This window comes from Monopterus albus, unplaced genomic scaffold (assembly GCF_001952655.1).
Source record: "Monopterus albus unplaced genomic scaffold, M_albus_1.0 scaffold65.1, whole genome shotgun sequence".
Classification (NCBI taxonomy): Eukaryota; Metazoa; Chordata; class Actinopteri; order Synbranchiformes; family Synbranchidae; genus Monopterus; species Monopterus albus.
Window position 1 is genome coordinate 1,645,016 of NW_018127945.1, and position 15,012 is coordinate 1,660,027.

A 15,012-nucleotide genomic window follows, 5' to 3' on the forward strand; every position below is an offset into this window, starting at 1 on the left:
AGTTCAAACAGGTGCAATTAATACAGGCAATGAGTGGAGGATAGGAGGGCTTCTTAAAGACAAACTAACAGGTCTGTGAGAGCCAGAATTCTTGCTGGTTGGTAGGTGATCAAATACTTATTTCATGCAATAAAATGGAAATAAATTATTTAAAAATCTAACAATGTGATTTACTGGAATTTTTTGGTAGATTCTGTCTCTCACAGTTGAGGTGTACCTACGATGAAAATGATAGAACTGTCCATTCTTTGTAAGTGGGAAAACTTGAAAAATCGGTGGTGTATCAAATACTTATTTGCCCCACTGTACCTGTATTTCAGCCATGAGAATCTCTGAAAAACTACTCAAAAATACCTAAAACAAGACAATATAAAGTATTTGAGAAAAATCAAGGACAAGATTTTACACATGTGCATTTTACCCCTGGGATTTGAGTATTGAGTATACTCTGACAGCTGTGGGGAGGAATGACCTGCGGTAATGCTCCTTCTTGCCCTGGGGATGTAACAGTCTTGTGCTAAAAGAACTGTTCAGAGCCTCCACTGTGTGGTGCAGGGGATGGGAGGGGTTATGCATGATGGGTGTTAGTTTTGCCAGTTTTGACTTATTAATCCCACAAGAACTTATCTTCAATAACATTGTGTTCTTATTCTGAAATAAAGCCAAAACGGGTAAAGAGTTAAACATGCGTGCTGAGCATTGCAGTTACATGAGGTAGCTGTGTTTGGCTCACTCCCAGAATGCACCACGGCAACAGATTCACAGACATAAGGCTCTCTTGTTAATTAATGGCTAATTTAATAAAAGTCAAATACTGAAATCGCTTATGTACAAAAGCATTCAGGGGCTTCTACAAATTACTGAATAAGAAGTCTGACTAATACACATGTCAGACTTCATTTTAAAAAAATTTTACAAAAATGTCAAACGATGTAATTAAGTTAAATCTACAACATAACAATGGGAGCCTACTGTAAACTAAAGAGGTCTGAACACTTTCTGAAACAACTGTGTGTGTAAACACATCTTACTGTTCAAACACTGAATGGATCTGAGCCATTTCCAGCAGCAATGCATCTTAAATGATTATTATTATTGGGGTGTGCATTGACTAATATTCTGTTAGCAGGATTCAGGTTAGAAGGTTGAAGAGATCATGGAAGAAAATGCAACATCTACAGCACAGTTAACCCAGAGATACTGTTTTAATTCAACAAATACAATCTAGAATTTCTGATTTGAGCTGGTTCTACTTTTTTTTTTTTCTGGGTCACGTGGACAAACTGCAGGTGGCGCTCTGCCGTCAGCGCTTGCACTCAGTGGGCCCCACATTGTTCTTTGTCATATGCTCAGAACAGTAACAAGAAAAGCTGTCAAAGTGGGTGCAGAGTGAATTGTGTTGTAGCACAAACCAACAAAAAGCAGCTACACCTACATCCATTTAGATGAAAATTACATCTGCTGTTATGATAAGGATCTCCCTCCTAATGTACTCACGCGCATGACAGGGACGCCAGCTAATGCATTACCAACTCCTTTAAAACTGGGAAAAATGATATAAAAAAAAAAAAGAGGAATGAAAGAACGGAGGCAGCCAGAGCAAAAATAAACAGCAAGATAAAAACAGAGGAGTAGAAACAGAGGGATGAGAGATAATGGAGTGTGCGTGTGGGTGTGTGAAGAAAAAAAAAATGGACTATGTAGGGCACCTCCTACCTTTCTCATCTGGTGGTCGATCATCACATTGTGGGGTTTGACGTCACGGTGCATAATTCCCATACTGTGACAGTAGTCCAGAGCCTGGAACACACACACTTAATTTCAGTGTAGACAAAGACAAATGTGTGTACAGTCTTTCGTTGCCAAGAAAAGAAAGAAAGAAAAAAAAAGAGTGGGAGAATTTCCTCCTCTAAACAGTCATGGCTACATAATCTCTAACATTTTTTTTTTAGTAATGTCTGTTGTTTAAAACAAAACAAAAAAGCTTGTGTGTTAATGGTATGCAAAGCAAACAGGTCTCACCTTCAGTAGTTCATACATATAAAAACGGATATCATAGTCTGTCAACTTCTGGTATAACTCCTGCAGAGAAAAACAAAAACAAATCTGCATGAGGATATGAACCTTGAATCTGAAAAGTACCCGCAGTCCCAGCACTATCCTACTGATACAAACATCACAACAAGGGAGGGGGATAAATAGGCAAGTGGCCACAGTGACATCAGAGCGCCCAGTGTGGCCACAAAGACCCACCAACAGATGCATGCAGAGGAGATATGATGGTCGTACCTTGAAGTCTGTATTATTGATGCATTCAAAGACCAGTGCTGGAGTTCTGGACTGTGCAGCCACCACAGAGAGACAGAGAGGGGCAGAAAGTCAAAACCAAAACAGAAAAAAACAAAATCACAGACAACCATGAAAAGATGTGTTTCACTGTTGATTCAAAACAGCTTTGACAAGCCCATTGTATGATCTCAACTACTAAGGCTAATGTACTGGAAATTAACTGGAGCCCGACCTGAAACACTGACAGCGTCTCACTTGATCAACTGGCAAACCAGGCAGCACTGGTTTATTTCAACCAGGCAGCACTGGTTTATTTCAACCAGGCCACGATTAGAATGACAATTTTTACAGGAAATTTGCCCCCAAGCAAAAACAAAGGGCCCTGCAGGGTTTCCACCACTGTACTAGAAGACACATCGGCTGAGTCACAGCATTTCCATGGCCTATAAATATTCTTCCTTCCTGGTTCATTCATGTTTTCCAGCTCAGAGATGTCGTTGCAAACAGAGACTCATGACTGAAAACACAGGGCATATAGGAAAGCAGAAATGTGTCCATATGTCAAATTCCCTAATACTCTACAAATTGATCAGATAATTTATTCTGTTTTCTGACTTTGCTTTTGGAGAACATCTGTTAAATCAGATATTCCAAAAACTGTGTGGCCCAGTGGCAGCCCACTGTAAATTAAACTAATTACAGTATGAATAACAGCAAAATTGGAGTTAATGTTTTTTTCCCTCACAAATACCAGCACCAGGTTTCACCCTCCATGACAGAAGTAATCATTACATCCAGTGTGTAATTCACATTCATTGCCTCCTCCAAGGGCTCTTTTCACTGGCAGCACTGTGACATCAGCTTAACGTTACTGTTATTTGCAGACAGCAAACTTGGAGTGGAGAAAACAGGTTTACTGGATTGCTGTTCCTGCACAGATGCCACCATTAACGCCCGCTTTGAATCAATGGGGTTGGCGGGGCCTTGGGTTATCTGCAGGGCATAAAGGGCCCTCGGCTTCTGCTATTTATCATTCCATATTTGTTGTTAGATCCTGTGTTTGCATTGGATTGGTCAGTTTGATTTTGTCAACTCTAAAACACTCTGCTGGAACAAAATTACAAATAAAAAAAAAGAACTACTGCAAAGACACACAGTCTGCTTCCAATTTATTAGGTGCCCCTGTAAAATTTGATGCAATCCAATGCAACTGTTGTGCCATAAAGTCTACATTTGTGATGCATGTAATCAGCTGTTCTTGCCCTGGACTGCATTGAGAGGTGTTTGTAACACTCTGCCCCCTCATATATCAAAATAGGAAGGACAAAAAAGATCAACACACCCTCTAACTATGACATGTAATCCATTTTATCCACCTATAAAAATGTCAACAGAAGAGAAGATTTGTGAAGATAGTCTCTCTCTCTCTCTCTCTCCAGATAGATACAGTAGATATGGAGAACTGCAATACAACATACAGGTGTACCTATTAAAGTGGTCATTGAGTGTACATTTTAATGCAAGAACTGAGTATTTATTGTAACTAGGGATGCACAAGCATGGATCAGTACTGACTTTACTCCAGCAGCTCATCAAAAAATGACTCATTCTGCCATTCACTCTGCATATTTCTTTGTTGTGAGCTAACGCCTCTACATACATAGTAACTCATGGCATAGTCACGTACGAGCATGCACTGCTGCAGTGCACTTTCTACCTCCATTTTCACACTGTTCCAATCATCAACATTCAGTGCCAGAAATACAACAGGAAACGCAGCAACGTGCCAATGACGACCAGGAGGAGGAAGACCGCAGGCTAGAAAACAACAGAACTGAGAAAAATGGCTTTCCATATTTTATGGAGAAAGGAAATGAATTCAAGACATTTGTTAGATCTGCAGGATATTTAAAGTGTGTTTTGGTGAGAAACCCTGAGTGTAAACAGAACTAAACTCCACAAGTAACTTTAGGAAAGGGTGTGTAGTTACAACCTCAAGCTCCCGTTCCACACAAACAACAACCCAAGTCAAGGTGGTTTACACCTTTTCAACGTAGGGGTTGGCATCAGAAAACACACTGAAGGCACTAACTAAGATTTTACACATTGCTTGACATATAAAGTGAAAATGGGACAGGATGTCATATCTCTCCACTATGCTACCCCCCTCCATTAAAATCTGTTACCTAGAAGAAGAAGAAGCTTTTATTTTATTGTCATTGTAACATTGTGACACGTACAACGCAATGTTGTACGGAGTTGAGGGCCCCGGGCCCCGGGCCACTGCGCGCATACACGCAGCCATCATGGGCAACTTGGGGGGGTTCAGAGTCTTGCCCAAGGACACTTCAACATGTGGAGTCCAGGCACAGAGATTCGAAACTTCAACCGTCTGGTTGGGAGATGACTGCTCTACCCACTGCACCACTGTTGCCCCCCTACAGTGCTTCTGTTGCAAATCCAGCCTCTCCACCCTGTGTAGTCAAAAATATGGTCTGTAAATTTGCCCCAGCTGCCACCTAGTGAAGGGTATATGATGCATTTTTAAAACAGCAAAGAGTCAACCATGGAGGACCTCTGTGCAGCTAAAATCTGTGAATCAGTGGCTGTCAGACTGCAGATGCTTTGTTCTTTTGCACAGAGTGGGACAAAGAAGGAGCGGAAACCAGGGTTAACATCAGTTTGTTGTTTTGAGATGGAAAGTGTTAAAGGCAGCCCAAGGACCCAAATGTGATTCAGATGTGGCACTGTTCCATCTGGTGCATTAGCATCTAAAGCTAGTAAGTTTATTTTGGTAGTATTAGTGACCTAGCATGGATCTCTGCTGCACATGCTGCTCCCATGCAGCATACATTGTTATATGCTTGTATATATTTTTTTTACTATATTGCTGCATTTGCTGCTTAAAGTGCCTTAGATTTTGTGTTACTTCCTATATTTCATTTGTATTTTGTGGTATTCATGTGGACGGCATAGTAAGAATTTCATTGTACAGGGAAACACGTTTCCTAACTGTGCATATGACAAATAAACACTTTGACCTTTCATATAGTTTTACCTTTGTGTTGATTAATATGACTTTAACTTAGGAGAAATTTGAACTTTGTGTAGCATTAGTGCTTTGTGCCACATTAGGCAGAGGGTTCTACTGGATGGACAAATTGACTCGATAGTCAGCTAACTCTGGACCGGAGGCTGCATTTTGTCACTACCAGGCATCCATAGTTGTTGCTAAGAAACAGGATGGGATGGGAGGGGCAAGTGGTTAGGAGCAACTTATGGTGTCAGTTTGTGTTGAGTCTCTATAAATACTCTGGCTGAAAGGAAATTAGGCAGTGTAGCTTTAAAGAAGAAATTATAGCACCGAGCAACTGCAATCTTAAGTCTGTTCTTCTGTAAAACCAGGGCACCAGATAAAAAAGGTGACTAATGTGTTATAACAGCCTCGCTGGCTAATGCATGATGACTCACAAATGCTAATTTTGCACCTTTTACCCACATTCCTAAGATCTGATATGTTTCAATCCCGCACTCCACTAGTTTTAAAAGTATAGCCATGCTGTCAGCGGAGCCTACCACTGGGTCTTTCACTGTGTCCATCAGTCGGATGATGTTGGTCCCTCCTCGCAGGTTCTCCAGGATCTTGATCTCTCGCTTAATCTTCTTCTTCTTGACCGGCTAATTCAACATGAAGACCAAGACAAACAACGTCAGAGATTTAACAAGAGGTTTTTAGGGTAGGAGACCAGAAAAATGTACATCTAGACATACAGAGTGTTTGTCCGCGTGCTATTTCTGACTCCTGACACAAACCTGCTGACTCAGCTTGGCTTGTCTCTGCTGCTGCATTCTTCAGCATCAGTATGTCAATTTTAGTTCAAAGACATTTAGCGCAGCTGGTAGGGAGACCTTCACTTTTAAAATGGCTGATGGACAATCCTCATCTGTCACCTACAAAACCACCACACCAACTCCAAACACCCATCTCTTCAGGTTTTTTATTCCAATTTGTGCTGTCACAACAAGAAAAAACAGGAATTCCTGAGCAGACATATATGTGGGCAGTGGTTGTCTCAACCACAGCTTCAGACTGAGGAAAGAACAAAAATTGACTTATTGTACTAATTCATTAATGAAACCACTGCAGCATCCAACAGGGATCTACCACCTACCTCACTATTATACCAATGCACCAATACATAAGTGAACAGCAGGAGAAATACAGATGTGTACAAGCAGAGAAATGCATTTATTCCCTCAAATAAAATTATTTTTTCATTAATTATCAGTGTACTCATTCCAGTTTTATCTTGTTCATTAACAAAATATGTATGTATTTAAACATTTATTTGTTATACACTGTATATGTAAGAGAGCAGCACAGTGGCGCAGTGGTTAGCACTTAGCACCGTTGCCTCACAGCGAGAAGGTTCCGGGTTCGGGCCCCACCTGGGACCTTTCTGTGTGGAGTTTGCATGTTCTTCCCTGTGCTTGCGTGGGTTCTCTCCGGGTACTCCGGCTTCCTCCCACAGTCCAAAGACATGCAGCTTAGGTTGACTGGTGTCTCTAAATTACCCATAGGAGTGCATGTGCGTGTGTGGTTGTTCGTCTATGTGTTAGCCCTGCGATGGATTGGCGACCTGTCCAGGGTGTACCCCGCCTTCGCCTGATTGCTGGCCGGGATTGCCCCCCCGACCCGACCCCGTTCAGGGACTAAGCGGTAGAAAATGAATGAATGAATGAATGAATGTACAGTATATGTAAGAGTAAACAGATCTACTTATTAATTTGCTGATTAAAGCTAAAGTATGTAAATTAAGGTAACACAGCATGACACTCCAAACCACTCTACTCCACCCCCCACACCCTGGCACTGCTCCATGGTGCTCTACTACGCTCTGCGTGACTCTTCACCCCCCACACCCTGGCGCTCTACTACGCTCTGCGTGACTCTTCAGACAGTTCTCATTATGAAATTACAATAAATGAGAACAACAAAACTTGCTGATCCTGCAGAAATAATAGAAAATCTTTGACTGGTTATAGAGGTCAATCCTGCTCAACAGCTTTTAGAAGCTAATATCTCTGCACTGCTGCCTGTGCTGTTCAATGAGTCAGGGTCACAGGAGGCTTCAACACCACCTCTCCACATTAAGACAAGGTTTGGAGCAGATTTCTACAACAAAACTATTTGAAAGAAGTTGAATAGTGTAGCTTTAAGATGGCCTTTCTCTCCTCCACAGCACAGTCTGAGATACTACACATCCTCATTCAGGAAACTTGGACACAACAGGTGTTTGCTATCTGGGCTGCAATTATGCCATCATGGCTAAATCTACAGCTGCAATAGTTAACTCGGTCAACTGAAAATTAAATTAAATTCATCCTTCAGATGAATAGAAATGCCAAACATTTGATGGTTCCAGGTTCACAAAAGTGAGAATATGCTGGTTTTCTTTGTCTGGCATCATAGTTAACTGAATATTTGTAGATTTTCAACTGCTGGTGGGACAAAAGAAGAGATCTGGTCAGGTCTCTTTGAACTTCATGAAATGTTATCTGTTTTCTGATGCTTTATAGAGCAAACAATTTCTTGACAACTTAGAACATTAATTAAGAATAATAAAATAAAATCAGAATACTGGAAAAGACCCAACACAAGTTAATGAAACCCAAGGTGACATCATTAAATTGTTTGTTTTGCCCGACTATCAGTCCACAACCCAGCGAGATTCAGTTTATATCACATCTGAGCGGCTGTAGTTCAGCACAATGAGACGACGTCCTTTACATCCAAACTCTAGGATTACAACCATAAGAAATACAGTAATTAAAGCTGCATCTAACAACTATTGTGAAATGCAAGACAACTGTGAAAAACAACTGTCCCATTCTCCTGACATATTCAGGTTTTATCTCAGCAAACTATCAAATAAGACAAAAACAGAGCAGGAAATCCTCTAAAACTGGAATAGAAAGAGTTTAGGACTCTCATGGAAATGTGATGAGGAGGGCTCCAAGGCATCCAGCAATTTTTTTTTTATTGGGGAGATCCACCTGCTCACCTTCAAGATCTTGACGACCACTTTTTCGTTGTTGGTGATGTTGATGGCCTCGAACACTTCGCTGTACTTGCCTCTGCCCAGCTTGCGGACCAGCTGGTAGTCCTCCTGGTTGCTACAGGGACACAGAGAAACAGCAGAGCATGTGTGACTGCCTCAGAGAGAAAAATATTTGCAACACATGAGCAATTAAGTCAGTGTATGAGCTGTTGGGTTGCTATGGGTTCCTGTCACAGAGACAAAACTCCAGGGGCAGAGGGGATTTCTGGTTCTGATGTCAAGACAGGCAGCACCAGTCAGGGTGAACATAGGGACAATGAAGGTGGGAAAGTGTCAGACAGTGCAGAACAGCAGGGTGGTGGGCCGGGAGACAGAGACTGCACAGTGTCATCACACCCTCACAGCTACATGTATAATAATAGATACCCATCTGGACCCTGTTCCTTCTCCACAGAGACACACATGCACACAGAGACCCATTATCTGCAGTGGTCAGGAATGCGTGCAATGAGAGCAATGTGCAATAAAGAAAAATGTCCTCACTTCCAATTGGGTACGTGGGCCTCGTAGTCCCAGTACTCCCGACTCTTCAGCGTGTTGACGTCTGCGTACACACGGGACTTGCTACCGGCCACCGGACCCGGCATGGCGAGAGCCGTGGCTCGGGCGCTACGGGGCGTGTATCACTGAGATTTGCTGGTGTGGGGATCGCTGACGAGCTAGACGGGGTCGTGGGGATAGACCGGAAACTGGATTTGATGTCTGTGTCGGTGTATTGTAGAACAGGCCAGCCAGCTCCTCTGTGCAGCCAGGCTAAGAAAAGGGAAGCCAGGGACGAAGACGAACCGGAGACGTCTGCCGGGATTCTCCGCAGTCTGTGCACGTCGAGCAAAGCTCCTTGATCGGACTCTCAGAAGCAGCAGAGCCGGGGACGGTGGAGCTCGGAGAGGGGATGATCAAGGTGAGGGTGATAGTGCAGCTGAGGTTACGCAAAGGGACGGAGGCGCATCGGGGTGTTGAGGTAGAGAAGAAATGGACCCTGAAAAGGCCACAAACAAGGAGGAAAGGGGACTGGCAATCTAAATATCACGGGTGAATGTCCGAGGCTACTCTGTCTGCGGCCCTAAACCTGGGAGGAAACGGGTGGGCTTCCTGCGCTAGATGATGTACAGGCAGGGTGGGAGATGCCCTCGGTGGTCCAGTGCTAGCTATCAATCCGCTGCTGGTGTGTCGGATAGATAGCGGGAGTCGATCGCAGAGAGAGGGGGCGGAGAAGCGGAGATCGATGTTGTTAGCTGATGTTAGCTACTTCGGCGCGGAGATGTCGCACCGACGGGGAGCGCTCAGCGCCGTGCACCACCATCGGTGGAAAAGGCGTCATGTGCCACCGGCTGTGCGGGTAAGCAGCGCCTCAAGGGAGGGGGGCACTACCAGACGCCTCCGAAAGTGCCCGAGGTTCGGGGATTCTTCTGCTGCCACGGACCTCCCTTGGTCGAGAGCGCAGGGGAGGGAAGCGGACTGCGATTGAAGAGGAGCGAGAGCCGCCCGGATGTGAAAGCCGCTAGCTGCCGGGGTGAGAATGAGAAGTGTTCGGCTGGGCACCCGGGCCACAGCGCCATCTAGTGACGAGGAAGTGACAGGCGCGCAAACTTTTTGTTCTCTCATATCAGACCATTTTATCATAATTTTCCCAAAATCTCAGTTATGTCAATGGCATTTTGTTCGTGTGGCCACGGAATATTTTTCTGGCGAATGTCACTAAAGGCTCAGTAACGCAGTACTTTTTTTCTGTAAAAATAATACAACTCAAACTTGTTTTCCAAGAGCTTTCAACTAACTATATAACATTGTCCTGAACAGACACAGTTTCCTCAGGCGTCATGCAGATGAACCTATGGCAAGCCGTTTTAACGTGTAATCGAACCACACTTCTTACATTTTATATATCCATAATTGTATTCACACTATGGTACAGTAAATAAAGATATCATCAGCAACATTAAATAACCATAACTAGCAGGAATTATATTTCAGGTTATCTACAACTTTTGTCAAAACTATATTTAAGACGTAAAACACCTTAAAAAATGTAAGTGGCCGCTTCAACATTCAATTGCTAGACTCCATGTGTGTTGTAAATATCTGCGATTCAGTCGTTCCTTGTCAAAAAGAACATTTCAGATATCCACAATGATTTTTCCTAGGACAAGCAACACCAGTTTTACCATTCACGTGTAATGGGCTTTCAGTTTCAGATAGTTTCATCATTTCTGATATCCAGAACTTTCATTCCAGAATATCTACAGTAGGAATTCTTATTATGAAAACCCATTTCAGATACATATACTCCAGTTTTTACTCATAAATTTAATTTCATATATCCAAAATGAAAAAGCTTTACAGATGAATGGCCACAATATATGATCAGAAATTGGATTATTACTAATCATAATTTTAATTGCAGATACCTGAGATAGAATTTTTACTTTTTTTGCTGGTCACAATGTATTTTGGATATTCAAAATGACATCATGGATATCTGGGATGGTTTTCATCCCTACATGTGTCCCAACATTTGCTGATTACTTAGAACAAATTCTATCTGTAGAAAGGCTGTGTTGTACCCAGATTTTTTACCTAAGTAAAAGTGTTACCCGTAAAAGTCCTGTATTCAAAATATGAAGTAAAAGTACACAAGTATTATCATCAAAATATACTTCAAGTACTAAAAGTACTCATGCAGAATATCACATTTCACATTCCTGTATATGATATTGTATTAAAACTACATGTTTTCCATCATAAATCAGTGAGGTCTTAAAATTATATTGTATTTTTTGTATTAATCTGGTTCTGAAAATATCTAGTAACTAAAGTTATAAAATAAATGTAGTGAAGTAAAAAGTACAATATTTGCCTCTAAAATGTAGTGAAATCAAAGTATGAAGTAACAGAAAATTTAAAGACTCAAAAAAGTACACATACCTCAAAATTGTACAGTACTTCAATAAATGTACTACATGTACACCACTGCTTTTACTACACCATCTGAAGCACTGACAAAAGCATTTAACAAGGGAAGCCAGATCATTTCAGGGTTTCATTCTATAGCAGGATAATGACCCAAAAACACACCTTCAGGATGTGTAGAACGATGGAATGGCAGCACAGTGTCCAGACTGTCCAGATGAAGAGTGAAAGTTAAGCAACCTACAGGTGCAACGTATTAGTTGGAACTTGTGCAGCAGTGCTAGCTGTCTGTCTTTGTGTGCTGCACTATTAAGTGCAATTCTGCTTTGGAAAAGAAATACAAGCCATTTGTCATCTTGAGATGTTTTATAGAGCTGGTCTATTAACATCTAACAACCAATCAGAGGCTCTCAGTGTTTGCATCCTTTCATTCCTAAATCTTTCATTCAATACTAACATTAAAGCTGTTAGAAAAAAAAGTTTTGCTTTTTTTTTAATGGTTCTTTATAAAAAAGTTTACAGATCTGGAAAATCTCATCATCAAAGTTTAAAAATGAAAAAAAAGTTTTATTTGTTAGGTGCTGTGTGTAACTGAATGCATACAGATCACCTTAGCATGAATGTACACGTACTGTACATCACCACAAAGTTTTTTTCTTTTCAACACTTTTTTTTAAACATCATTCACATGAGCTACAGTACAATTTGAAAAAGCTATAGTAGGGAACAGTGCTGTGGAAGGGGAGAGCACCGGTTCCCAGGGACATAACACAGGAACCAACACAGCAAGCATGCAGAGAGAAAGCGACACCAGGGTCTGATGGGCTTACTTACTGGAACTGAAAAGGAAGGAGAGAACAGTTGGGTGGGTAAACTGGTGCCTGATTGGACATCCTCCACTGAAACCAGCAGCTATTCATTTCATTTGTGCTTATGCAGGTTTTTCCTCTCTCCTTTCTCCATCTGCCTGTTGGATATGGGATGGATTTTTTTAAAGCACAGCCCTGATCAAGATGTGACATTTTAATGTCCATTTCCACTTACCAGTTTTCCTCAGTGCATTCTCAGAGTGGTCAGTTATTGTTAGTATAAGGGCTCTCCATAAGTCAGGACAGACCATCAACCCACTAATGCTAACAACTATTCTGGTGCTGCTGGAATGCAATTATTCTTTGGCTTTGAATGTACACTTAATATTACACTAATGTACTTTTTTTATTTTTATTATGTCAAGTCTACTGTCAGTACTAAACAGCATGTGAGGTCCCTGTCATGCACCTGTGTCTATTTTCCATTATGCACATCTGATGTAACAGCACCAATTAACAAGTCAAAATCCTTCAGCACTTGGAGTTCTTGGCAAATATAACAGTGTCCGTGATGTCGTTATTCATCTTTTACACCATCATGCTACAGAAATCTTTGTGCACAGACTGCTTTCTGTAACAGCTGTACACTACAAAAGCTCAATATTGCTGTGGCAGATGTGTTGAAAAATACAGCCATCTTTATCCCAACCTATCCCCAAGGCCCTGGTCTCTCCCTCCAAAGAACATAAATAAATCAATGTAAAAAATATTCATAAAAAATAGAAACTGTGAAACAATAAAAAGCATACAGTACTTTAGTTGTTCTCAAAGTCTAAGAATGCCAGATTCAGAAAATAAAAGCATGATGGCTGATGAGCCCAACCTGACCTCACACAATGATGATGATGAATAGAGGGGGGAGGTGGAGGAGGAGCCAGAGAGCCACCACCATAAGGTCAAAGCAAACAGAAAAGAACCACAAGCCAGAATTTAAAAAAAGGTTGTTTCCATCTCCTCGCCCTCCTCCATTTGTATTAAATACTGCACTTAAACCATAAATCAAAAGTGAAAGAGGAGGAGGTGAGAAAGAACAGACAACAGAAAAATGGCAATCATAGCTGACAAGTAAACCAACTGGTGTTCCAGGCTTCTTAACAATCTCATTGCATTCAAAAAGAGGAAGGCATCGTCCACTTCGGTATAAATCCACCCTGACAGACACGGTGCTGAGCTCAATGCAACATGTAACAGGAAAATCAGTATTAATATTTTTTTCAAAACATGGAAAACATTAAACACTAGTTGCAGGTTCATCCTGTGGAAAACAGCTCTGACAGACCAGTAAGGTTAGGGGGAAAAAAGGCATAGGTCTGTTAAACGTTTCTGATATAATTCTCTTCAGTCTGAATTTCCCTGTTTGACAGGATACCATTTACATTCTCACACACACATGCAGAGTGCTCTTTAAGAATCTCTGCAACATACATACAATGGAGCACAAAAAACATTTCACATGGTCAAAACTAGTGAGAATACAAAACAGTTCTTCAATACACTTTTTTCTTTAAGAAAGACAACTTCTGACAATTGCAATTCATCTGGCACTACACTCACAACCATTGTATGTACAGGCTGAGAGAGGAAGTCAAATGTTCAAACGTGGACATTTTCAGTACACATACAGTACATCTAACAGCACCAAGCTCTGCGGAAATGTGACAAGGACATGTTCCAAATTTATATTTGTATAAGTCTATACTGGAGGGTGAGCTCCGTCTCAGTGATCAGGGGTTTTAATGATGGTGAACTTCAGCTGGTTCGTTAGTTTATACAGCCTTGGGAGCAAGGTACTGATTTATACTTGTGTTTTGATCAAATTAGAAACAGTTGCAAAAGTAACAGTCCACACATTCACAGACATTTTATCATCAAAATGATTTCACTACATCAAAGAGATTAGGTAATAAATAAAAAGTATAAGAAACACAAATACCCAGAGGGATATGGTTGGGACCTAAGGAGTCAAACCTTTTCTGTTTTACTCTGAGATCAAAACCGTAGCCCTCCAAGTCATCCCTCACTTGACTAGAAATGAATGAGAGTGTGTGTGTGTGTGTCAGAGGGGAAGGGCAAACTTTCCAGTCTGCAATGGGGTAGGACAGGAGGAGGAAAAGAAAAAAATAGAGGGAGAAAACTGAGGAAAGGCAGAGAGGATTCGCTAGAAAAAAAGAGGGAGAGGTGGGCAAAGAAAAAACAAGGGAACTACCCCCCTCTAGTGGATACTCACACAGTTTCTGTTCAATGGTTTTAGGTGGAGACTTGGCTCTACTGATTCCTTCAGTACTCTTCACAACATAGTTCTAAATGACCAAAAAAAACAAACAAACACACAAAAACCAATGGCTACCTGATTTTGTCAAGACAGTGACTGGACTTTTTATTTGTTTATTTCCTCTGTGAAATTAGGGAGGATTTTTGCAAGATCAAACCTGCACTGTGGCACCTGTTTCTGTCCTCAACATTCAGACTTGGCTGGCACTAAGTATGACTGACGGGAGGTAAGTGGTTGTGGCCTCTTCACTGCTATCAACTGTATGAGTGCGGGGGTGAGGAAAGAAGGAAGTAATAGGGTTAAGACACTGTAGAAAAAGTCCTCCTCAGCATTTTATGGAATGACAGGGATTGAATAAAGTAGGGCTTTGGGCAGGTTAGTAATGCAACGAATACCTGGTGTAGCACTGGTGGGAATGAATGCAATAATAATAGCCTGGACTGTCCTGCAAATGTGGTGAATGTTAGGCTGAATAAATAGCCTACTAAGGATAATCCAGAGTTTAAGAAACCATCACTCCAGAGATTTACATGCACTGGGGAACAGGGTA

General features: G+C 41.5%; 1 protein-coding gene across 2 annotated transcripts in view; it reads right to left on the minus strand.

Annotated features, from left to right (window-relative positions):
- Window positions 1-9,938, minus strand: part of csnk2a2b (casein kinase 2, alpha prime polypeptide b) — a 20,409-nt gene extending 10,471 nt beyond the window's left edge. Inside the window, exons 1-6 of one of the 2 annotated variants that reach the window (XM_020604423.1) lie at window positions 8,895-9,938; window positions 8,355-8,466; window positions 5,866-5,967; window positions 2,290-2,340; window positions 2,023-2,082; window positions 1,717-1,800 (exon numbers count right to left, since the gene is read on the minus strand). In XM_020604423.1, coding sequence (XP_020460079.1) covers window positions 1,717-1,800; window positions 2,023-2,082; window positions 2,290-2,340; window positions 5,866-5,967; window positions 8,355-8,466; window positions 8,895-8,998 — 513 coding nt within the window. In that variant the 5' untranslated portion in view covers window positions 8,999-9,938. The remainder of the gene's footprint in view (window positions 1-1,716; window positions 1,801-2,022; window positions 2,083-2,289; window positions 2,341-5,865; window positions 5,968-8,354; window positions 8,467-8,894) is intronic. The other variant, XM_020604425.1, reaches the window with a different exon arrangement.
- Between the last annotated feature and the right edge of the window lie 5,074 nt (window positions 9,939-15,012).